Source organism: Sceloporus undulatus, chromosome 6 (assembly GCF_019175285.1).
Source record: "Sceloporus undulatus isolate JIND9_A2432 ecotype Alabama chromosome 6, SceUnd_v1.1, whole genome shotgun sequence".
Lineage (NCBI taxonomy): Eukaryota > Metazoa > Chordata > Lepidosauria > Squamata > Phrynosomatidae > Sceloporus > Sceloporus undulatus.
In genome coordinates this window covers 84,351,713-84,376,538 of record NC_056527.1, presented here as the reverse complement: position 1 = coordinate 84,376,538, position 24,826 = coordinate 84,351,713, and the positions used below count along the sequence as shown (strand labels likewise).

Here is a 24,826-nt window from a genome sequence, read left to right as displayed (position 1 = left end):
TTGAGGTAACAAAGAAGATGTCCCACCTGAACTGGCAGACAGCTCTCCTGCTCTGGAGTCCTTGGCTTCTGAGTTACGGAGGTTGCTCCCTCGGATGACACAATGTGGGATCTCTTCTTCCGTCGTTTCTTCCGGGACCTGCCTCTGTGTGTGTTCTTCCAGCACGCTGGAGCCATTTTTCCCTCAGTTGCATGGGCCACATTGTTGGGGATCTGATCAAGGCTGCAAGATCGGCTGTCAAAGAAAAAGGTATGCATTGCAAGGGGACTGCAACTTTTTAAAAAAGTATAAAAAAGAGAGAGGGACTTCAATACATTACAAACCAAGAGGTATAAAGCAGAGTTAGGTATAAGACTTTAGAACAGTGGTTCTCAACCGATGGTCATTGGGCCCCCAGAGGGCCACAATGTCTTCACAGGGATCTGTGAAGGCTTGCTCGGCTCACCTCCTCCCTGTAGTGAAGTGACCACATGACTGAAGCCAAGGCAAAGGCTAGATGGGCCTACACATAGCTGTTTAATCCATTCCAGCTACAAAATGGTGGGGAGAAACAAGAAGAAGGGAAAGGAGCATATCACAAACCCAAAATGGGCAGGGGAGAAATTCCCCGTTAGCCAAAAAAACTGCCTGGTGACCATGCCTTTTCCTTTTTCAACATTTTTGAGAGTTAATGTCAAAGATGTCAAAAGTCTATTCAGAGTGAGCAGACCACAATGGTCTTGAGTATGTTACGTATTGGTTGAGATCATTTGAGGATGTAAAAACACCAATAAAATTATTCTGAAAGAGCACAGAGTATGTGGTAGAAAATGGCTTCAAATTGCAATGAGAAATTAATTGGGAGGGCACTGTACCCCTTTGCTCCTCAAGTGCTGCTTTTACCATCCCACCATAAATGGACAATCCTAATATTTTGCATTTTTATCAGAACTATGGCACAAAATGAATTACTGTTTATACTCATCTATAAGTCTAGAAATGTTAGTCCAAAAATTGACCCCCAAAACCTAGGTCGACTTATCCACGGGTCAGTGTAAATACTATTCTTTAACTCTTATTAAAAAGGGAACCATCCCCTGATTAAAGGCAAGAGTGCAATCTGTCCTGGAAGCACTGACCTCTCTCTACTCTCTCTTCCATCCAGTCTCTAGTGTGAGCCAAAGCAGTTATGCCTGCCATAATTTTGTAGGTTCTTTGGCATTGTTTTCCTTTGCTTCATCATTTAGGTCCTTTTTTGCATGAACCTAAGTTTTACCCTCAACTTATCCACGGGTTATATCAACATCCATAATTTTGCCCCCAAAACCTGCCCTCGACTTATACATGAGGTCAACTTATAGTCGAGTATATATGATAAAATTAGCCCTCAACTATGGCTCAATGGTGTCAGGGAAAATTTTCCTGTCAAACTGTCATAGTTTTGGTTCCTGCACCCACTCCCTGACTTTACTTTTTTCCATCACTCATTCTAAACATTCCAGTCTTCAGAAAACCCATTAATTTCCCAGGAAGTTGCATATGATTCCAGGTTGTATTGGTTAATCATGCAGATTGTCAACCAGGTACAAACTGGAAGTGTACCCAAGAATCCAGTCAACTATACCCTGTAGTTGTATGGTGAACAACTTGTCCTCCCGGAAGCTTATAATCAATAAACTTCAGGCAACCTTTCAGGAACACTGTTTTAACCCTCATCCCCTTAAAGGAATATTTGTGTGCTGTACATTAGATTGGTGCAATGAACATTAGTTAAATTGGAATATTGGGTATAGCACTCTGTTCGAGTACAAGAAGTTAAGTCAAAGTACAAAATGGATCCTAGATCCAATGTAGTTCTCTTCTTCTCCTACAACTGAAATTTGTAATCCTTATTGCACAGAGATTATTGTAGCACAGTTCTTCTTACTTGTATCGCTTGGTATCAACAATAAATGATCTCTCCGAATAGGTGGGGCTGAACTCTTGACTGATCTCACCTAAGAGAAAGCAAATAAGGTCAAAACAAACCAGAATGAGGCAGAATACTCCACAACCACATTATCTTAGTGAAATCAGTTTTGCCTATACAAAAGAGCAATGCAGGCCTTACAAGCCAAAGGTTTGGCGGTAGGTGTTCTGCCAGGATGTGTGTGCAAGTGGTAAAATTGGAGAATACAAATTCTGAATTATAAATATTCAAGCCAGAATACAAACAGATACAGAACAAATGCCCAGTGGAGCTCTGAATCTATGTTTCTTAAAACATGTACATATTGCATTGCAAACTACGTCTGAATTTGGATGGCGTTTTAAAATAGTTTATTGTATAATTTGAAGAGTAGGAGAAGAACATGCTCAAAGTTCTTGGATAAGCCTACAGTAGTTCTGGTCCATGCATTCATCCTACTTAACTTAAGGTTCCCAAGTTTTGGAAATAATTTTACAACAACTTAGCATAGTACATGTCCCAGAGGAAAGAAAGACATGGGAAGGATGACTGAGGAAAAAGCAATTGCATTCCTGGAGCACCATTACTAGAGAGCAAGCATAATTGATAGGCCAGGCAGATGCTCTAAAGCAATTCCCAACAGGTTTCAGCACAGAAAAGTATACTTTCCAACACTCCATGTCGGATTTTAGCCACCCACTCCAGTCCATCAACACTACTATGTTCCATTCCACACTTACATTCTGCCTGAGCAATAATGGAGATTGAGGCTAAACCTCCTTTTCCACTATCTTCCTTGGCCGTTCCTTTAGCAATCACATCATTTAGGATCTTCCATGGGCCTGGGAACATATGTTTGTTTGGATCCTCTGCTTTGCAAACGCTGTTCTTTTTTTCCTTCACTACCTCTTGTGGCCCTTTACCCATAGGAAGCTCCTTAGGGTGTCCAATGGCTGGGACTGGAGTGTGTTGGCAAGCAATTTCCATCACTGCCATCTCCTAATTTCACCAGGGTGCTGAAAGACAAATTAGACAAAAAGATTACAAGTAATATTTCAATGGTTTGTTTTGACACAGCTTATCTGGATACTGAAGACTACCCTTTTTAGTAAAAACTGAAAAGTAAGGGGAATTGCTGTCCAGCAACCGTGAGAGAGCAATTTTCACTCATAAGCAATTCTCAAATCACCAAATACTTGTCTAGGATTCAGATTCAAAAGAGCAATATAGATATTCTACATAAGAAACCATCTGCAAAGCATAGGACTTCAAAACCAACAGACTGCTTTGGAGACTTAAACCAAACTTTTCTGCAATATTTCCTAAAAGTGCTATTCACAGATTTTATACATTTTAAAAGCATCCATCTAAAAGTTATCCTGCAACCTAAATTTAAAATAAAGAACATGCATTTCAAATTCATCATTAGCAAACCTATGAATGTGATGTGAAACAAAATGTTTCAGTGTTCTCAGAGAACCTTTTAAAAATGTAATACTGTCCAGGATTCAAGCCAGTCTCACAGCCTTGTACATGCCTCATGCAGCAAGAACCTTACAGCTTTGTTCATGCTTCATATGGGGAGGAAGAACTGTACCGGGAGGGGGGTCATTTCCATAACATGCATGTGGTATCAAGACTGGACTACACAGAGCACCTCCATTCCTCAGTCATGTGTTTATAAGTACAATAATCTGAGTTGGGAATGCCCAAATAGGGCAACTAATCTCCCTCTTTCCAACTTCTGAATCATATATTAAACTGACAGACAGTCTGTTAAGTTTCTGGTTACTTTGGACCAGTTTCCTCTGTTATTAGCACAGCTCATAGAGCAAACCGTGCCTTATTTGGGGGTTAAAATATTTTGTTATATTTTATTACAATAGCAGTTACAGAAAGGCTAAAGACCGTGAACCTGGAAAAGTCAGGTGATCTTTATGTGAACTTCTGACTGGTCACATAGACCTGAGGGTATGTGGAAAGGATTCCTGTAACTTTATGACTGTGAATATTGCTGCTTCCCCACCTCATTTCATGTGCAATTCCCCTTGAAAGTCACAGATGAAGATTTTTCAACCTAAAGCAGTAAGCCAATCTGTCTGCTAGCGCCTATGGTATTTTCTCACACCTGATCCTATGTCAGATTCCTAGAGGCTGTCCTGATCTTATTCCTGCTTGATTAAATCAATGTCACTGCCATCAACCAAAAATATTCCTTTTGTAACTGAAGTTAAAATTATCAACGAGGTGGGAATCCCATTGTTTCTGGGATTCTTGGAATATCAACTCAAACTGCCACAAGTCAAGTTTGGCCCATAAATACTTAGGCACTTCTATTTTGGTCCATTTTCAATCAGGCAGAAACTCTGTCAGATTCAAAACCTCTCAGTATTGCTATCTGTGCCATACAGCAGGCATACTGGTACCATTCAACTCCCAGCTTTCTCCCAGAAGGAGTCTGGCTTCTGGAATTGGTAAATATTGTCCATTGCAATCCTTTCATTTGCTATTCACTACTACCTTTTACATCTTAGTCCATGTATGTGTGTGCATGTGTGTAGGTGCTTTGTGTCAATGTTGACATCCCTCTTGTATAATAATAAAATTGTTGTACAGTGCGCCCTTGCCTTACACGGGGGATCCGTTCCACACACACCTCACCACATAAGGAAAATAGCGCACGTGCCTGAGCCCCACTGGATATAATGGGGCTTGTGCATGGTGCGTGGGCATGCACACAATTGTTTCTTCTGTTACACAACTTTCAGCATAAGCTGAAAGCCGCATAAAAGGCACCTGCGTATGATGCGAGCGCACTGTATTTAGTACTCTGGAGTTCTACTTTTTTGTAAACATAGATTTCATAAAATCTCAACAAGTGTTACCCTGGCCTTTCCATGCTCTCTATTGAACTAAGTTAATTTCCTCATTTAAGTCAATTTGTGGGTACCCTCATGAGACCCCTTGCAATTTAGGTAACACTGATGCCCAACTTTTGACAGCCTTGCAAAGCAGGGAATTCTTTTCCTGTTTTGAAAGGTAGCTGCATAGTTTTGCAGGAGCTTACTCTACCTCCTCTTTGAGCATGTCTCCAGCAAGTAACCTTTCCCTGCACTTCCTCTAAGCCAGGAAAACCACTGCAAAATACCTGGACTTTGCATACTCCTGGGGCAAGGCTTACAAGGCATGTCTTCTACCAAAGAAAGTACCATCTAAACTGGCCATTATCCTTTGCTTCCTAATGAGGAGCAGGCAACAATCTCCAGACAGGCAGCAATGATGCAACCCAGCCAGGAAGGGTGTGTCTGTCTCTGAGGCTCAGTTAATGGCCTTGCTGAGCTATGACAGCAATCAATGATTCCATGTTTCTTCTGTCTCCTCTTTCTTCTGTGTAACCACACATATGTGCATACACCCCTCCACATTTATATGACATTTTGTCCCCCAAACGTCTTATTTGTTGATGTGCAAATCTCAGTGTGTTCTCCAAACACAGAGATACCACACAGGAGTTTTGCTTGCTCCACTTTAAAACACTGCTGTCAGCATGGGGAAGGAGCTTAGCTAGTGGTAATGATGACAGCCTGATTGGGCCCTTACCCCTATAAGCAGCGCCACTTCCAGATTACTGCTTCTGGCCCTGGATGTCTAGCTGCTTTAGCCCTCTTTGATGCTCCTGTTCTTGCAATCCCAAAGAAAACTCAGCAGGAATTGTATTCCTGGGACAGAGACAGTCTAAAGTGGGGCAGGAACAAATTGCACCCTTCATGTGGCCTTTAGCCACCTTCCATTGTGAGGGCAGGATGTTATGCAGGACATGGGAAATACCTGGAATTAAATATGGCAGGACCTGATTTTCTGTGCCATGACAACAAAATGTTACTAAGATTGCTATTTTACCACCACTGCTGTTCACAGAGACTACCATTTTCCCACTATTTGTGGCAGAAGAGGAACACCAACTCTGGAGGCATTCACATAAACAACATAGCAAATGCTAGATCCCAACAGGCAAAAAGGAGAGGTTTTAACTTCCCTGTTCTCATGCACTAAGATGGGGAGGTCACTGAAGAATGTATGCCTGGATATTCTTGCCAGGAAACCCTACATAACCTTCTTTGGGGAAAGAAGTTCTATGAGCATGTATCCATAATAACACAAGAGAGTGCCTGTAGCAGCCTTAAGTCATCAGGACTTTGCCCTAGATGCCTCAAAATCTTGGTTGCCTTCCAAGTTGCAGGGTTGAGTCTTACGTCTGGTGGTTTGCAATGAGGGGGAAAAGGAGTGATTAGTAATAATTCATCAGGGCCTCATGGAAGATACTTCAAAATTTGATAAAAAGTTCTAACTGGAGAAAGCACTCTGGGATGCTGCTAAGAGCTCCCTGCTTAGAAGCAGCTTAGAATTCAAGGATTCCCAAACTTTGGTCCTCCAAATGTTTTGGACTTCAGCTCCCAGAATTCCTGACACTTGGTTAGGTTGGCTAGGGCTTCTGAGAGTTTTAGTCCAAAACACCAGGTGGACCAAAGTTTGGGAACTGTTGAGTTAAAATTACTGACATTAGAAAAGGGTGATAAACTGGTAGAGGGCCAGATTAAAGTGTGAACTATTCTGAGAGTGGTGTCAGAAAAATGTATCAGTTAAACAAGTGAATAAATTGTAAGTAAAATCCTTAAGTACAATGGACAGCATTGCAAAAATCTTCAAACATAAATTTTCAGCTCTGTACTGTAGTTTCAGTGAGACTACTGAAGTTACAGAGTAGCTGATTACTTTAATTTTTATAAAAGTAACAACAGAATATTATAATATCAGAAACAATGTGACATCCAGGAAGTATCTGGAGGAATAAGAGGAAGCAAACTACAGCTTTCTCTTTCACCGCTGGAACCCTAGTCAGTGAGGGAGGGGCCTGCAGCAATTTCTCCAACTGAATTCCTGATAATCCAGCATTGTGTGAGATACTGCTAGTAAATTTTTGAGACTAAAAAAGGGAAAGAGTGGAATAACAGAAGCCCCATGGAGCCCCTTATGGCAGATTAGGTTCAGACAGGGAGCACTGGGGATATTTCAGCCTGTTAACAAAAAGAAAGGAAAAAAGACTGGAGAGTTATTATATCTAATGAAGAAACTCAAGTGGGGTTACTTCTCCAACTATCTTTTGCATCCTGTTAAATTCTAGGACTATAAATATAGCTGCAGAGAAAGCATGTGACTGGCAGACTAGCAACCTCTTGAGGCCTCCTCTCCAAGCAGGAGGTTTCAGGAGCCGTCCATGGCTGCTTAGCTGCTAGTGGCTACTCAGGTTATTTCTTTCATTATCACCTACTGTATAAACATACTCATGTATAAGTCTAGAAATTTTAGTCAAAAAGTTGACTCAAAAAACCTGGACCAACTTATCTATGGGTCAATGTAAGTACTGTATTAACTCTGATTAATAAAGGAACCATCCTCTGGTGAAAGGGAACAGTGTAATCTGTCCTAGAAGCACTGACACACATACACCCCTCTATTTTCTCATCCATCCAGCCTTCAATTTGAGCACAAACAGTTATGGCTGCTGGAATTTTGTAGGTTCTTCGGCAGTGTTTTTCGTGGCTTCATCCTTTAGATCCTTTGTTATACACCCCTAGGTTTTACCCTTGACTTATCCAAGGGTCATATCAACATCCCTAATTTTTGCCCCCAAACCTGTTTTCAACTTATACATGAAGCCAACTTATAGTCAAATATATACAGTATGGCTCTACGGCAATCTGCCTCACTGGGCGTTTCCCAACAAAAGCAGATACTTGGAAGAGGCATCACATAGGTTGGTGGGCCAGACAGAGGCCTTTCACAAGCCAGATGCAGCCTAGTATCTGTCAGTTGCCCCTATACCTCTATAGGAATAAATTGGGTCTCCCTGGCTTTCATCCTGACCTCCTGTTATCGCCTCAGCATATTCTACACAAGTAACCTTGTTTGTCTTTACTGAAGTACTAAAGCCATTTTTATCGCACTCTTCCAGAAATAAAATGCCTGAAGTGACTTACAACATATGAATGCAATTAAAAGAACAGTAAGAGCAACAGTAATAAGAGAGAAGGCAACATGTATTCAGATTAAAATGTCAGGACAAAAAAATGCATACATACCAGCAGGCCAAATGGTTGCCAGAAAAGAAAGATCTTGTCACTGCAATCCTAGATAGGACAAGGTGCCTTGGAAGTGAACCTAGGCATCTACTGTGAAGCTTAGAAATGAACCAATATACCTGTCCTTGAGTCTAGAAGTCCTTGACTCTTCCAAGGCTGTTTACGGATTTGGCACCAAATTCTAGTCTTCTGCTTCTGCTTGTTCCTCTTGCCAGTACATTTCCTGTAAAGAGCACCCACGCCTAGTTCCCAACACTAAAATGTTCTTTGGGCAGGTAAGTTTGCCGCATGCCCTGTTGCTAGTTGCAAAGTAACCGGGTATTAATTTGGTTTTAGCTCAGCTCAACTCTAAGCTCTGCAGTAGCGCTTCAGACATTTTCAGGCATGCCTTGGATAAACATTCGCTTCTTAAAACTGCAAAAAGGAAGTGAAGCCTCAAAAGTGAAACCAACTTGTTTGACTGCCCCTGTTCATGAAAGGGGAAAGAGCCGAGTTCATCTTCTCACAAAGAGGCACTTCAGTTTAGTGAGGCTTCAACAGTTGTCTTCTTAAAACTGAACAGGAAGCAGAAGTGCTCCTTCTTTAAATAACATTTGAATGTCCTTTCTAAACCAAGTTCTGAAAATGTCACCCACAATGGGGTGCTTCTATCCATTGCAAGAAACAATGGCTTCCTTCTCCCCATGACTTCTTAGGGCGAACCAAACAAGCAACTTTGAGAAAACTGCCTCCTGAGATGTCTGCCCATCCAAACAAAGAATCCCTGGTGTCTGAGCCACACTCCTTCGCTTATAACAAAACAGAGGCCTTTCTGACAATTTAAAAGAACTAATAATACTACTCTAGCATACACTGTATTGGCAAAAGCTTAAGCTTATGCCATACACCATATTATTCACAGGTGACTTTTCCCCAAGGGGACAGGTTAATGCCATACAAGCTGTCCTCTGCAAAAGAGATGAATCCTGGCACTGAATCAAAACCAAGCTCTTTTAAGATTCCTATTTTCAAATCTCACCTCAATTAAAAAATACACTAGACAGCCTTATCCAAGTGGTCTCTCGCCCTTATTGCTGCCCTGCCCAGATCAAGATAAAATGGCCACTGTCATAAAAGATGACTGTGAATATACTGTGAGCACTTTGAACAGTTCAAAGAGATATATAAATAATACTAATCTTAAGGCATGATGGCTGGAGAAAAATCAGTTCACTCCAATTTCAGATCCATCTATATCACAGCTGGAGAACTTTTAGTCCTCAAGATGTTTTGAACTTTTATTTCGACCCCATTTAGGATGACCACTATACTGAACTATGGGAACTGAACACATACCACATTACTGCACTACACTCTTAGAGTGCTGCTGTTCCACTTTTACTGCTCTGGCTGTCTCCTGTTGAATTCTGGGGTTTGTAATTCAGTGAGGCCTAAGAGCTCTCTGTCTGAGAATTCTAAATGCGCCTCCCTAAACTTCAAATCCCAGAATGCAACAGGAGGCAGCGCTTTAAGAGTGTAGTGCAGTAATCTACTTGGTACTAGTACCTGGCCTACATGCTAAAACAAATAGTCAATGGCTCTCTCCATCACCTCCTCCTAGTTGCTCATAACCAAAGAGGGTTATTCAGATGGTGAAAGTAATCCCTGCAGAATGTACTGAGTTTTCCTCAAAGATATGCATTGCCAGCTTTGTGATTAACCAATGCAAATAGACTTGGGATGAACTGGGATAAAACTTGCATGCCTTGAACATGTTTCAAATACATGTGCATCATTAGATGGATGAAGATGGTAATAATAAGAAAAACAAGAATTGTGTTGTATGTTTGAATTAAATTTTATTGTTTATATGTTTAATATGACAAATAAAAAGATTATATACCGAAATACATACACATCATTGACTCCATCTTTATTTGCAACACTGACATGTATGAGCAACAGAACTCACAGAGATACGCATAGATGCTGTTCTGATTAAAAAAACAGTGTGAAGAACAAAACTGTAATGCATGAGTGAGATTATTTGCATAGTCGCGCTTAAAAAAATGTCTAAACAACCCCAAATGCTTATCGAGATACAAACTGGACTATCCACTTCTGTTTTTCACTAGAACTTCAAGTCTGCTAACCACAGCCAGATGTAAACAGTGGCTTAGCATGCCTTGTGGCTGTGTACTGTAAAGGGACTCCAGAGCACAAGCCTAGTGTTACTCATTAAAAGAAATGAGGTATATTAAAATATTCTCACTAAACCTTTCTCTGGGGGTGTGGAATAAAAAGAGTTTGCTAGTTTTCTATGTCTCTGCTATTAGTGATTTCTTATGTTTTTCTATAGGAATATCAGAATCGCCAGTTAGATTCTTGCTCACTGTGCCAAGGCAGTGGTCACTGGGAAGAGTGTTACCATGAATTTGTGGTGATTGCATCTTGTATATCTGCTATGTAGAAAGAAGTCAACGAAATGTTCATGACTGATTTGGGGGCATTAGCAGAACAGAATGCTATGATTACTGGTAGCAGAGGAATTACCAAGGACACCAAAGACATACTGTATATTGTTGACACTGGAGATTATTACATGGAAGAGGCAAGCATCTTTCTTCCATCATTAAATCATCTCATTCGCACAATTGAGGGGAATATCACATCCCCCAGTGCTTATCCCATTCTTCTCCCATCGGTAAATGGTAATAGACCTGTCATTTGGTTTTAATGGGACTTTCCATTAATACCAAATGACACATCCATTACTATTGACAGATGGGAGATGGACAGTATAAGCGCGGGGGGGGGGGGGGGGTTGATAATCTTCCCCCCGATCATGCGAATGAGACGATTTAATGATGGAAGAAGGACTCTTGCCTCCCATGTAATAATCTCCATTGTAGCTACTTCATTTAAAATGGTATTGTATAGCTATCATCTTTGCTGCTGAGAGCACATAAGAAGATCACACCTACATTATCTTGTTCAAACACAATTAAAAATCCTGGTTACAAGTTATAAAGCCCTCAACAGGATCTTATGTATATGAAATACTTTATCTTTTTATGATCCTCAAGGATGAGCACATGGAATAATAATAAATAATAATAAATAAACATTTTATTTATATCCCGCCCTTCCCAAGATCAGGGCGGCTTACAACGAGGTTAAAAACAATGGTGCCATAACAATATACAAATACAACTACAGGCAAACCATACAAACAATGCAAAAAACTATCAATAAAAACCAACAGGATTAAAACCCCTTAGCCCAACCTCTTGGCCACGGAAGAGGAGGGAGGCCCACAGGATTTTTTAGTCGGGGAATGCCTGTTGGAACAGGAAGGGCCAGGGTAGTAGTCGAGCGGAGCTCGGTGGGCAGCGTATTCCAAAGGGCTGGGGCAGCAGTGGAAAATGTCCTCCGTGTTGTGGAGGCTAACCTAGCCCCAGGCACCTTCAGTAATTGCTGCCCAGACGTTCTGAGGGTGCGAGGCGGAATATATGGGGAGAGGCGGTCCTTTAGGTATCCTGGGCCCAAGCCATTTAGGGCTTTATAGGTAATCACCAACACCTTATATTGAGCTCGGAAGCGAATGGGCAGCCAATGGAGATCTTTTAATACTGGTGTTATATGGCTGGTCCTGGGAGCGCCAGTGACCAGCCGGGCTGCCATATTTTGCACCATTTGCAGCTTCCGAGTTTGGTATAAGGGTTGCCCCATGTAGAGTACGTTGCAGAAATCCAGTCTCGAAGTTACCAGAGCATGTACAACAGTTTCTAGGTCCCTCTGGGCCAGGTATGGGCGCAGCTGGCGAATAAGCCGAAGCTGATAACAGGTGCTCTTGACCGTCGCATTCACCTGAGCAGTCAGATGAAGCGACAAGTCAAGAAGCACCCCCAGACTGCGCACGGAGTCCTTCACAGGGAGCGTGACCCCGTTCAGGACAGGTGGAACCACCGCCATTCCTGGACCAGGAGAACCTATCACTAGTACCTCCGTTTTCTCTGGATTCAACTTGAGTCGGTTTTCCCTCATCCAGCCCATTACTGACTCTAGACAGGCCACGAGAGGAGAGACGCCATCCCCAGTCACTGCATCAGTCGGAGACATAGAGAAAATAATTTGGGTGTCATCAGCATACTGATAACCCCGCGCCCCATGTCTCCGGATGATCTCTCCCAGCGGTTTCATGTAAATGTTAAATAGCATGGGAGACAGAATGGCTCCTTGAGGGACCCCAGTTTTAAGGGGCCTCTCGTCAGAGCACACGTCTCCCAGCTGCACCATCTGGGACCTCCCGGAGAGGTAGGACCAGAACCACTGGAGCGCAGTGCCCCCGATCCCCACCTCTGCCAGGCGTCCCAGAAGGAATGAGATTGGGACAGATGTCCCAGTAGTCATAGAATGCCATAATCCTGTAAGAGAAGTTTTAGATACCCTATGTCCTTAGCAATTGATTCTATGCATAACTCTGCATTGAATTCTGATATCAAATAAAATCAAGAGGGGGGAATCTGTTTTACTTCATCCTATGTCCCGACACTGAATTATTTTCAGTTTGGCAGATCAATCATCACATATACTGCAACATCTCCAATGGATTTAAGGAAATAAAAACACACTTGTAAACAATTGCTCATCTGGGATAAATAAAATTAGCCAGGTGAAGAAAAAACTTTAAACTGAATGAATCGATAAGTTTTTTTCTTCAAATCTTAGATAAGCAGTAGGTGTAAACATAGGTATGTGCAGTTATTTCTAATGTTGAAATATACACTTTTTTTTAATGTACCATCTAAAGCTGAGAAGGCTTGAACATCATGTAGACACAGCATGAACTGAACTTAAAATTCATCTTTCTCACTCCGCATACACACTGGTGTTGTTGCTGCTACTGTTAACTACCTTCAGGTCAACCTTGACTCCTGAAAACCCTGTGAATCATCTTCACGACCACTTCTCCTTAACTGCTCTGCTCAGGTCCTGCAAGCTCAGGGCCATGGCTTCCCTGATTCAGTCTAACCATCTGTTCTTCCTCTCTTTCTACTGCCCTCCACCTTTCCTAGCTTCATTGTCTTTTCTAATGACTCATGCCTTCTTCATGATGTGGCCAAAATATAACAGCCTCAATTTAGTCATTCTGGCTTCCAGAGAGAGTTCGGGCTTGATCTGTTCTAGAATGCATTTGTCTGTCTTCTTGGTCATCCACATATCCTAAGTACTCTTCTCCACCACTACATCTCAGTGAGTTAATTTTCTTTGTCAGCTTTCTTCACTGTTCAGCTCTGACACTTGAGATGAACAATACAAAAGCTTGGATGATGCCCAGTTTAGTTGTCTGATTTATGTCTTTACACGTTATGATCTTGTCCTGATCTTTTATAGCTACCCTTCCCAATGCTAGCCTTCTTCTGATTTCTTGATTGCAGTCTCCATTCTGATCAATATTTGAATCAAGATATGGGAACTCTTTGACTATTGCAATTTTCTAGATATCTAGGATGAATTCTTGTAAATCTTCATTGGCATTATTTTTGTTTTCTTTATGTTCAGAATTAAGCCTATCTTGTCTTCCTTCACCTTCTTCAGTAATTGCTCCAGGTCTTTGTTGGTTTCTGCTAGTACAGTGGTACCCCGGGATACGAAATACCCAGGCTACGAAATTTCCGGGATACGAAAAAATCCCATAGGAAATAATTGTTCCGGGTTACGAATGTTTTTTCGGGTTACGAAAAAATTTTTGGTGCTTTTCGGCGCTTTTTCGCACGAAACGCGGCTTTTCCCCATTAGCGCCTATGGCATTTCGGCTTACGAAGGCTTTTCGGGTTACGAAAGCGGCCGCGGAACGAATTAATTTCGTAACCCGAGGGAGCACTGTAGTATTGTATCATCTGCATATCTTAGGTTGTTAATGCTCCGTCCTCTGATCTTCACTGTTCAATCTTCTGAGGTTAAGCCTGCTCTGTATGCAATATTTTCTGCATACAGGTTGAATAAATAGGGAGATATTATGCAACCTTGCCTAATTCCTTTGATGATTGGGAACCATTCTGTTTCTCCATATTCTGTTCTGACAGTAGACTCTTGTCCTGAGTACAGGTTACACATCAGGACTATCAAATGCAGTAGCACTCCCATTCCTCTAAGAACAAGCCATGGCTTTTCATAGTCTATGCAATCAATAAAGCACATACAGATTCTTTTTAAATTCCCTGCTCCAGTTTAGGTTTGCAATGTGACCCCTAGTGCCTCTTTCTTTCCTGAATCAGCTTGCACCTCTGGGATTTCTCACTATATATGGTAGGAGTCTTTGCTGTAGGATTTTGAAAATGACTTTGCTTGCATGAAGAATCAGTGCAATGGTCCTGTAGCAGTTCTGTTAGTATGTCACCTGTTCTTCGTGATCTGATATTTCCAACTGCATTAAGTGTGGCTTTCACTTCACCTTCCAAAATGTGAGATTCATCTTCATACCTTCCTCCTTCCTAAATGTCATTCATCCTTTCACATTTTAATATAGCACTTCTCTGTGTTGTCTCCATCTTTTTTATTATTTCATTGTGGTCCTGTATGTTTCTTTTCTAATCACAGAACATCCCCATCCTTCGTTTAAATTTCTCTTTGAATTCTCAGATCTTGTGGAAGAGGTCCCTTGTTCTTCCTTTTTTGTTGTTGTCTGTTTCTGTTTCTCTGCATTGGTTGTTGAAGTAATTATCCTTATCCTTGCACACTAATAGTGGGACAGTAGCATTCATGCTTCTTATTGTGTTTGTCTTTCTTTCCATTTGCTTCTTGACTAAATGCTTGAAGCATTTTGCCTATCATGCATTGTTTCTTTTCCTCCTTTTTTGGCCACAGATAACATTTTTTCTGCATTCCTCTTTGTCTATGTCTCTGACTTCTGGTCCACAGTCCTTCTGGTTCCTGGTCAACTAGGCTTAGTAGTTCAAACATGTTTCTCTCACTTGCTTTAAATTCTGTTGGAATTTTCTTCAGATCCTATTTTGGAATGGTGATTGATTTGGTATTCTTCTTCAGTTTTATTCTAATTTTTGATATTAGTAGTCCGTGGTCTATGCTGCAGTCTGCACCAGGTCTTATTTTTGACACAAGAATGGAGCTTTTCCATCTTCTATTACCTATTATGTAATCTATTTGGTTTTTGTGTTGACTATCTGATGATGTCCAGATCTCCTCTCTAGTTATATGAAGAAGGTATTTCCAGTTAACAGATTGTTGGCCTTGCAAAATGTATTAATCACTTTCCTTCTTTGTTTCTTGAATTAGCCCTCCTGAACTCTGTGCTGTCCAAGTGTGTTGGATGACAACTCGAACACAACTGAAGGGCATCAGATTAGAGATGGTTATTTCCTATTTACCTAGCAGGTTATGAATGTTTAGACTTAGAATCCAAAGGAAGAAGAACAAAGTACGACATTTCTGCCTCTGACACCAGTAACCCTGCACAGGCCTCTGGTAGTTTGAGTTTTCACTGGACATTTTTCACAATATTATTACTCCCAGCATGCATTTTGTTTCATTAAATTTACTTTATCTTGTTCTCAATGTTTGTCTGACATTTACTTCATAATTAAAAACATAAGCCAACTGCTGTTCTTCAAAATAAGAGCTATGAATAACAGGTGAAGTTAGAAGAAGAAGGCAAGAGTCAGACAGGAACTTACAATGCTAACATACATTTACTCAGATGTAAGCTCACTGTTTAATGCAAAGGACAAGGGCATGTGGTCCTCCAAATGTTGTTGGGACTCCAACTGCTAGCAGTTCTAGTAAGCACAGCAAATGCAAAGCATCATGGTGGCTGCAGTCCAACATTTGGAAGACTGCACTTTGGTCCAAAACAACACTGCAGAAATAATCCAGTTTGACACCAGTTTAACTGCCCTGGCTCAATGCTAGGGAATTCTGGGAACTGTAGTTTTGTGAGACATTTAGGCCCAATACAGACAGGCCAAAATAAAGCTGCTTTGGGTCATTTTGAAGGTAGGCTGTTTAAATGTTGCATGGGTCCTAAGAGTCTGGAAGCCGCGCCAAAGCCGCATTCCAGTCCTAGGGACTGGAGTGCAGCTTTGGCACAGCTTCTGGACTTTTAGGACGCATACATCATTTAAACAGCACACCTCCAAAGTGACCCGAAGCAGCTTTATTTTGGCAGTCTGTATGGGGCCTTAGTCTTCTCTGTCAGAGAGCTCTGGTGCCACAATAAACTGCAGTTCCCAGGATTTCCTAGTACTGAGCAAAGGCAGTTAAAGGGTCTCAAACTGGATTATTTCTGCAGTGTGTTTTGGACCTTTGTTCACCACTGAATTAAAAAGGACTTCCTGCAAAATAAGTGGGTATAAAATTTCAAGCTTAGCACTGGGTTACATTTTGCCCACCCCTATTTTAGATAAACCTGAAAACCAACATATATATTTAAAATTACTAATGCAGAACCTGAGGAAACACAATTCTTGTTATATGAAAGTAAGAAGTGACAAACACATTAATAAAGGATAAAGATAACACAAAGCTAAAAGCTATTATGTCAGAATAAAAACTGGCCATGGTGTTTGTGGAAGGTGTACAAAATTAACATCTAAAATACTGTGCATCTGTGCACCTATAACTTCTAGGAGGAATAACCTTTTATGACAGTAGGCTGCACTGGGTCCCAGTTCTGGGAAAAGATTGGGATATAAATAAATATAATAATAATAATAGGCAGGAGCAGAATTTGGGAGAGTTTACATTTGCAGATTGTAAAACCCACAATTCCCAGGGGATTCTGTGAGCTTCAGCGGGGGAAACTGCTATCAGTTGCAGGAAACTGACAAATCCATGTATCTGCAGGAGTTCAGGAAAAGCTAATCTAATACAGGATATGACAGGGAAGCGCATGTAAACTTGATGTGTGTTTTTACTTCCACACTTTTCCCAAGGAACTCAGTTTGAATATGTGTCTGCAAACTTTCATCCGTTCAGTAGCCTTGTAAGATAGGCTAGGCTGAGAGACATCAACTTTCCCAAGGTGAACCGGTAAGGTTTTTGGCTGCGTGGGGATTTCAACCCACTTCCCCTCATTGAAGTGGGCCTCTCTTTGTATGCAAACCCTTTTCCCCAGTCTCAGAATCGCTTGGGCGCTCCAGATGATGTCATCCGCCACTTGTAATCTTCCCACCACTTCTCTCTCTTTTTCACTTCCACAAAAAGATCTCTTACGGCGGAAGAGATTGAACAGCTGCACAGGGCCTTCTGACTGATAGCTAGGAGCTGTCTGCCAAATGCACCCTAAGTCCAGACACATTTGGCACTACTAGAGGGACAGACTATATTTACTCATAAAGCATCTCAGTTGGCATTCCTGGATCTCCTGAGGCCAAGGGTGCTGCTTCCAGACTGACACTTCCTAGCATTACCAGTCAAAAAGCATTGTGGAGCTGTTCCATCTTTCACCTTTTAACAAAATGGAGGGGAAACCAGGGCATTTTAACAAATGGAAAGAAATTCTTGGATGGGAAATTCAGCAGAAAGGAGTGAAATGTTGAGTTAAAGGTATGCCAGCTTAATATCAACCTTAGTAGATAGTAGTGTAGAGGTCTGAGTATTAGAATACATTCCAAAACACACTGCAGTAATAATCCAGTTTGAGACCGCTTCAATGCTAGGAAATTGAGGGAATGACAGTTTTGGGAGACATTGAGCCTTCTGTCAGAGAGATCTGGTGCCACTATAAACTACAATTCCCTGGGGCAGTTAAAGTGGTCTATTATTTCTGCAGTGTGTTTTGGACCCACGACTCTGGAGACAAGGGTTCGATTCCCAGCTTCGTCATGAAACTCACTGCGTAACCTTGGGCAGGTGACATGCTCTCAGCCTCAGGGGAGTAATACAATACTAATATTAATATAATATTAATCCTATGAAGGAGGCAGGACCATTGCACACCAATTAAAAGCCTCACCTGGAATCAGCTAAAGGGTCTCATGTAGAGAAGTTTGGGAGCATAAGGGCTGCATCCACACTGGAGAAATAACCCAGTTTAGCACCGCTGTCTGTGTCTTGGCTCAGGGCTATGGAATTCTGGGAGATGGAGTTTGTTGTGGGGCCCAGAGTCTGGGCCCCACAACAAACTCCAACTCCCAGAATTCCATAGCCCTGAGCCAAGACACTGAAAGTGGTGCCAAACCAGATTCTTTCTCCAGTGTGGATGCAACCAAGGTAGGAATGAGATGGGGAGAGGCACCTGGATAAAGAGGAGAAGATGGCACTTGGCTGATCAAGGGGACAAAACTCCCCATCCTTAGGTGGCATCCACACTGCATAAATGAAGCAGTTTGACACCGCTTTATCTTCCATGGGTCAGTACTACAGAACTCTGGGATTTGTAGCTCTGCAATATATTCTATAGCACTGGTCCTTCCATCAAACTACAAATCCCAGGATCCCACAGCACTGAGCCATAGAAGCAGTTAAAGCACTGTCAGCACCCTTTATTTCTGCAGAGAGCCAGTGGTTTTGAGCCTTGGACTATATAGGTCCAAAACACACTGCAGAAGACAATCCAGTTTGAGACCACTTTAACTGCCCTGGTTCAATGCTAGGAAATTTTGGGAACTGTAGTGTTTGTGAGACATTGAGCCTTCTCTGTCAGAGAACTCTGGTGCCACAATGAACTACAGTTCCCAGGATTCCCTAGCACTGAGCCAAGGCATGATACGCTTGAAAGCACATAGTAAGCAGTAGCAATTAAGGATGGAGCCTGACAGAGATAAAACGTCTCTCAACGCAATGCATTTGATCCCAAACCCTTCCATTCTGACCCTTTAGAGACCCACCTTTGAAGGCGGAAGGGAAGGAAGAGGACTCACAGGAGCACTTCCGTCCTCCTTGATGGCTCGGCACTGACTGCCGGGAAGCCTCTGCACGGCCAGGCAGCGCGGGAACTGGCCACGCCTTATCTGAGCGCATCAACCAATCAGCCGCTGTCATTTCCGCAAAGCCACGCCTCCTCCGCGCCGCGACTCCTTGCTCCGTCCCTGCCGTCAATCAAAAGGAGGAGCGTCTGACGCAGTGCTCCCTTTAAGAGATTTTGGACTTCAACTCCCAGAAGCCTCAGTCAAGTTGGCTAATAGCCTGGGATTCTGGGAGCTGAAGTCCAAAATCTGTGCCCTTTAAGAGATTTTGGACTTCAACTCCCAGAAGCCTCAGCGATGTTGGCCAATAGCCTGGGATTTCAGTAGCTGAAGTCCAAAGTCTGTGCCCTTTAAGAGCTTTTGGACTTCATCTCCCAGAAACCTCAGCCATGTTGGCCAATAGCCTGGGATTCTGGGAGCCGAAGTCCAAAATATATTAAAGGGCACAGATTTTGGACTTCAGATCCCAGAATCCCAGAGTATTAGCCAACATGGCTGAGACTTCTGGGAGCTGAAGTCTCTTAAAGGGCACAGTTTGGGTACCACTGAGGGAAAGGAAAGGGCATCCGCACTGCAGAAATAAGCCACTTTGACACTGCTTTAACCTGCCACGATCCAATGCAATGGGATTCACAGAATGGTAATTAGTTCTGGCACCAAAGCCGCAAAGCTCTGGTGCCATAACAAGTGACCATTCCCAGGCTGCATCCACACTGCAAGAATAACCCAGTTTGGCACCACTTTAACTGCCGTGGCTCAATACTATGGACTTCTGGGAATTATAGTTTTGTGAGACATTCTGTCTTTCCTGTCAGAAGGGCTCCAAGAAACTACAGGTCCCAGAATTCCATTGCACTGAGCCATGGCAGTTAAAATGGTGTCAAACTGGATTACATCTGCAGTGCAAATGCGTCGTGTCAGAAGTTGCCGAAGGAAACGGCTCACGGCCCCTTTCTCGCTAGAACATTTGCACGCATAAGTGTATTATTGGTCCAAATTAACTGAGGCTCCATCCACACTGGAGAAATAACCCGGTTTGGCATCGCTTTAACTCTTTTCTGGCTCAAGGCTATGGAATTCTGGGAGTTGTAGTTTGTTGTGGCACCAGGGCTCTCTCTGACAGAGAAGGCTTGATGTCGCACAGAACTACAGTTCCCAGAACTCCCTAGCTTTCAGCCAGGACAGTTAAAGTAGTCTTAAACTGGATTATTTCTGTAGTGTAAATGCAGCCACAAACATGCCCACACACTATTTTCTTCTCAGCAAAGTAATTGATATCATTCGAAGCGCACAAAATGGTTTCCAGGGGCCTCTTCTGCCCCCTCATGACCTTCCAAATAGCATGTATTTCTCCACTGGCTTCTAGGCCCCTCGTGATTTCCTTTAAGGCCCTTCTCGAATCTCGACAGAAGCAGAGGCTCAAATATTTGAAACAGCCACATCTTTGGCATTCCTGGAGGGAATAGGAAGCTTTCAGTTACACTTCTTACAGTTACACTTCAGAGTTACACTTCCTGACAAACCAAGCTGAAGGCAGTGCACATGTTTCCTCCAACAGCCACAAGCCAAAGGCAGTGACAAAGCAAAGACATCCCTTTGGTTTATAAAACTTTAAAGCAATGGAACTGGAACTGTGTCCTTTAAGGGATTTTTTGGGGTGCCCTAGTAGCTATACACTCTAAACATCCCTTTTAATATCACCTTGATATAAGAGAGGGAAACAGGGAGGCTTGGGGTAACAGTTGGTCATATGGCAAAGTATAGTACCAACCAAAATCCACAAAACAGTGATACATTTATTGAACCAACCAAAAATGCACATTATATATGTTAAAAGCTTTCAAAGCTTCACTACAGCGGTCCCCATACTGTGCTCTTTAAGGGGTTTTTTGGACTTCAGTTCCCAGAATCCCAGACTATCGGCCAACATGGCTGAGGCTTCTGGGAGTTGAAGTCCAAAATTTCCTAAAGGGCACAGTTTGGGGGCCACTGCTTTAAAAGCTCAATTTGTATGACTTTTTATACAAATAATTTTAATATTTATTTATTTCCAAGAGTTATATCCCACCTTTCTCCCTCAATGGGACTCAAGGTGGTTTACAATATATTAATAAAATACAAGGTTAAAAACATTGAATGCAAAAGTTAAAAATAAACACTGCTGACAATTAAAACACAGATAAAAACAGCCTAATTCAAAACAACAAAAATCATGAAACTTTAAATCATTAAAACAGCACTCAAATAAAATAATATTTATTAAACCGACAATTTATTAAAACATATAACTGTAACTACCATTAAGTGCAATGCAACATCTAAACAACATGCACCTACATAAATAACATATACAAAAACGTACATCTTATCATACTTTTTGTTTTAGTTATGCTTTTAGTTTTTCGTTTGTGGTCCAAAACATACTGCAGAAATAATCCAGTTTGAGACCGTTTTAACTGCCCTGGCTCAAGGCTAGGGGATTCTGGGAATTGTAGTTTTGTGAGACATTTAGCCTTCTCTGGTGCCACAATAAACTACAACTCCCAGGATTCCCTAGCACTGAGCCAGGGGAGTTAAAGCAGTTTCAGACTGGATTATTTCTGAAGGGTGTTTTGGACCTATGTTATGCTTTTAGTTGTAAAACTTTTAGTTATGCTTTTAACTTTTGTATCTTTTTGTGTGATTTTATATTGTTCGTAGATTATTTCAATTATTTTGAATTTTATTGAATTTTTTAAAATGTCTATCTGTCAGCTGCCTTGGGTCCCTCCTGGGAGAAAGGCAGCATACAAATGAAATAAATAAGTGAATACTTTCTTTGTGGTTCTTGTATGCCTTCAAGTCATTTCTGACTTATGGCAACCCTAAAGTGAACCTCTCTCTTAAAATAAATGTCCGGGATGCATCATTTCTGAGGAAGCGGCCCAAAACTCTCTGTTTAAAGTCTTCATTGAAAGACTTTTGAAGCTGAGTCATTTTCCACTCCACTCCCAACTGATAGCAATTTTAAAATATTGTACAAGGATTTGTTAAACATTTCAAGGCACTGACTATCCTCATAAAGACAAAAAAGCATGTGATTTTCTTCCAGCTTTTGCACAGATGTTTTTAATCAGTTCCCTTCATACAAGAGAAAGAAGAAGAAAAAGGCTTGACAACATGGGGAGAGGGATGGGGTCCAAAACACACTGGAGAAATAATCCAGTTTGAGACCACCTTAACTGCCCTGGTTCAATGCTGGGAACTGTAGTTTTGTGAGACATTTAACCTTATCCGTCAGAAAGAGCTCTGGTGCCACAACAAACTACAGTTCCCAGGATTCCTTAGCACTGAGCCAGGGCAGTTAAAGCGGTCTCAAACGGGATTATTTCTGCAGTGTGTTTTGGACCTAGGTTTGTTGTGTGCCTTCGAGGCCTTTCTGACTTATGGTGACTGGCCTCACATGGTCGTTCTTTTCAGATGATGCAGACCAATACCTCCAAGCCAGGATTGGGTCAGATTCTGGCAGATTGGACATGGATCCACCCCGACCCTGGGTCAAAGGACCTTAGCATGGGCCAAAATGACCAGCTGTTTGTGATAGAGTGTCTTGGAAACTGTGCCAAACCCCACACGCCCCTTACCTTCCTCCACTACTGTCACTAGTGAGAAGACCCCCCCATTGCCACATATGATGTGGAAACTGGGCACCTAGTCATGTGAGTGAAGCCAGGCATCCCATTTCCACATCAGACATGGCAACGGGAGTTTTCTTACTAGTGGCAATGTCAGAGGGAGGTAAGGGGCATGCATTGCTAGTGAATCCATGGCACAGGAAATGGGGTGGGCATGTAAGCACCCACTTGTCCCTATGCCAGCCTAGGAACCAACCCTGGCTGGGACTCACACCAGGAAAACATGGGCTCAGCCCAGTGGCATCCATAGGGTTGGTGTCGCCTAGTGCGGTTACTCATGGTGTCACTCCCCTCATTGATCTCCTCCTATAATTTCATACCATACAGAATCCTTAGTATAATAAAAATGATACTAATGTTATTCATAAATCACAATTCCCATATGCCACTGAATGTAATGCTAACAGATGTGACATAAACACCTAGCAAAATTAAAATTATACCTTCAGATTACAAAATCATACACATTACTTAAATGTGTTTACATATAAATAGTGAAGATTTGGTTAAAATGTAATATTTTTAAAGAAAAATGTTAAAAGAATATTTTTAAATTTTAATTTTAAAAACTTCTGTGGCCTCTCCTTTCTTCTCCCACTGAAATTCACTTCACTTCCACCATCTCTTAAAGCATTTTAAAGAAATACAGGTAATGCCACAATGTTTCTGCCAAAATACAGGCATTTGAGCAGATGTGGTGTCAGCCCCCCCAAAAAGGATGACACCTGATGCGGTCTGCACCTCCCTAATGATGCCACTGGCTCAGTCCATGCTATCTATCCTGGTCTGTCTTCTTAAACCAGGAAAGATAATTTACCCATTTCCTAGGGCCTGAGATCCACCAAGCCATGGATCGTCTTAACAGGATTTAGCTTCAATATATTGATCCTCATCTAGCCTATCACAACATCAGACACTGTCCAGCACCTGCACAGCTCCAGCTGACTCCAATGACAGACAGAAACAGAGCTGAATGTCATTAACATACGGATGAAATCCCACTGCCAAACTTCAGATGACCTCCACCAGTAGCTTCATAAAAATATTAAACAGCATGGGGAATATGGTGGGAGTTTTGTGACACCTGTATCTTAATGGTTTTGGGCAAACCAGTGCTTATTTCTGCAACCAGTCCCATAGTTAGGAGATGAACTACTGCAACACAGTGGCCTTTATTCCCATCTGATAGAGCATGCCCAACAAAACACGAGTTCAATAGTGCTGAAAACTTCTTGATGTTCTGTTAAAAGTATTACAAGAGTTTGGAGATCCAGCTGGTTTAAAATTCAATAAAGACAAAATGATCTTAACCAAAAACATATATAAGGAGGATCAAATGGCATGAAGAACTCTACTTTTGAGACTAAAAAGAAAAATGAAATATTTGGGTATAAATATGACCAGTAAGAATTCTATGTTATTTCAGAATAATTATGTGAAGACCTGGAATGAAATTAAACAAGATTTTCAAAAGTAGGACAAACTTAAATGATCACAGTTGCGTAGGATTTCTGTGCTAAAAATGAGATGATATTTTTGTTTCAAACTATAGTGATCTTGACTAATGATGTATCATTTAAACATTGGCAAAAAGACTTGTTGAAGTTTATTTGGCAAGGGAAGAAACCTAGGGTTCAAAATGCTACAAGATGCCAAAGATTGCCACTTGATTGATCTAAGCATCTTGTCTACACCACTAGGCTGCAACAACTGAAAATGATTCCAAGAGCCATATCCAGATGGAGCACCAGATAATTCTTCAAACTCTGCAGTAACTGTGATGCCAAGTTCAATTTCTGCACAAGTGCCTGATAGGGCATGGAGTCCCTTCTTTGAAATGTATTGCCAGTACTGGTTCTTAGTCATAACTTCTTCAGAATCAAAGTGGTTTTACTATGAAACTACGACAGGCAGGAACAATCTCTTATTCCTCCTGGCTCTCAGTTTCAGCTTAATAAAAAGCCTTGCTCGGCATTATCTCCTCATGAGACATCCCCTTTCTGTCAAAGGTCCAGGAAACCCAGTGTTTACTCCAGCGTCCAAATCGGTTGGTGTAAGTAGTAGTGTTTTTCTGAATAATATACCACACAGACAGCCATAGTGATTATATGAAAACAAACAGTAGCTTTTATTGTAGTAACAAGTATAAGCTGTCTTGATCAAGGTTAAATATTCAGT

At 41.7% G+C, this 24,826-nt stretch overlaps 1 protein-coding gene across 3 annotated transcripts in view; it reads right to left on the bottom strand.

Annotated features, from left to right (window-relative positions):
- MAP3K14 (mitogen-activated protein kinase kinase kinase 14) overlaps window positions 1–19,009 on the bottom strand; it is a 43,423-nt gene extending 24,414 nt beyond the window's left edge. The window contains exons 1-4 of one of the 3 annotated variants that reach the window (XM_042476590.1): window positions 18,897–19,009; window positions 2,668–2,943; window positions 1,907–1,976; window positions 27–234 (exon numbers count right to left, since the gene is read on the bottom strand). In XM_042476590.1, the coding sequence (XP_042332524.1) occupies window positions 27–234; window positions 1,907–1,976; window positions 2,668–2,923 (534 nt within the window). In that variant the 5' untranslated portion in view covers window positions 2,924–2,943; window positions 18,897–19,009. Of the gene's footprint in view, window positions 1–26; window positions 235–1,906; window positions 1,977–2,667; window positions 2,944–8,067; window positions 8,438–18,896 lie in introns of those variants that run through there. The other 2 variants (XM_042476589.1, XM_042476591.1) reach the window with 2 other exon arrangements.
- Window positions 19,010–24,826: the final 5,817 nt, after the last annotated feature.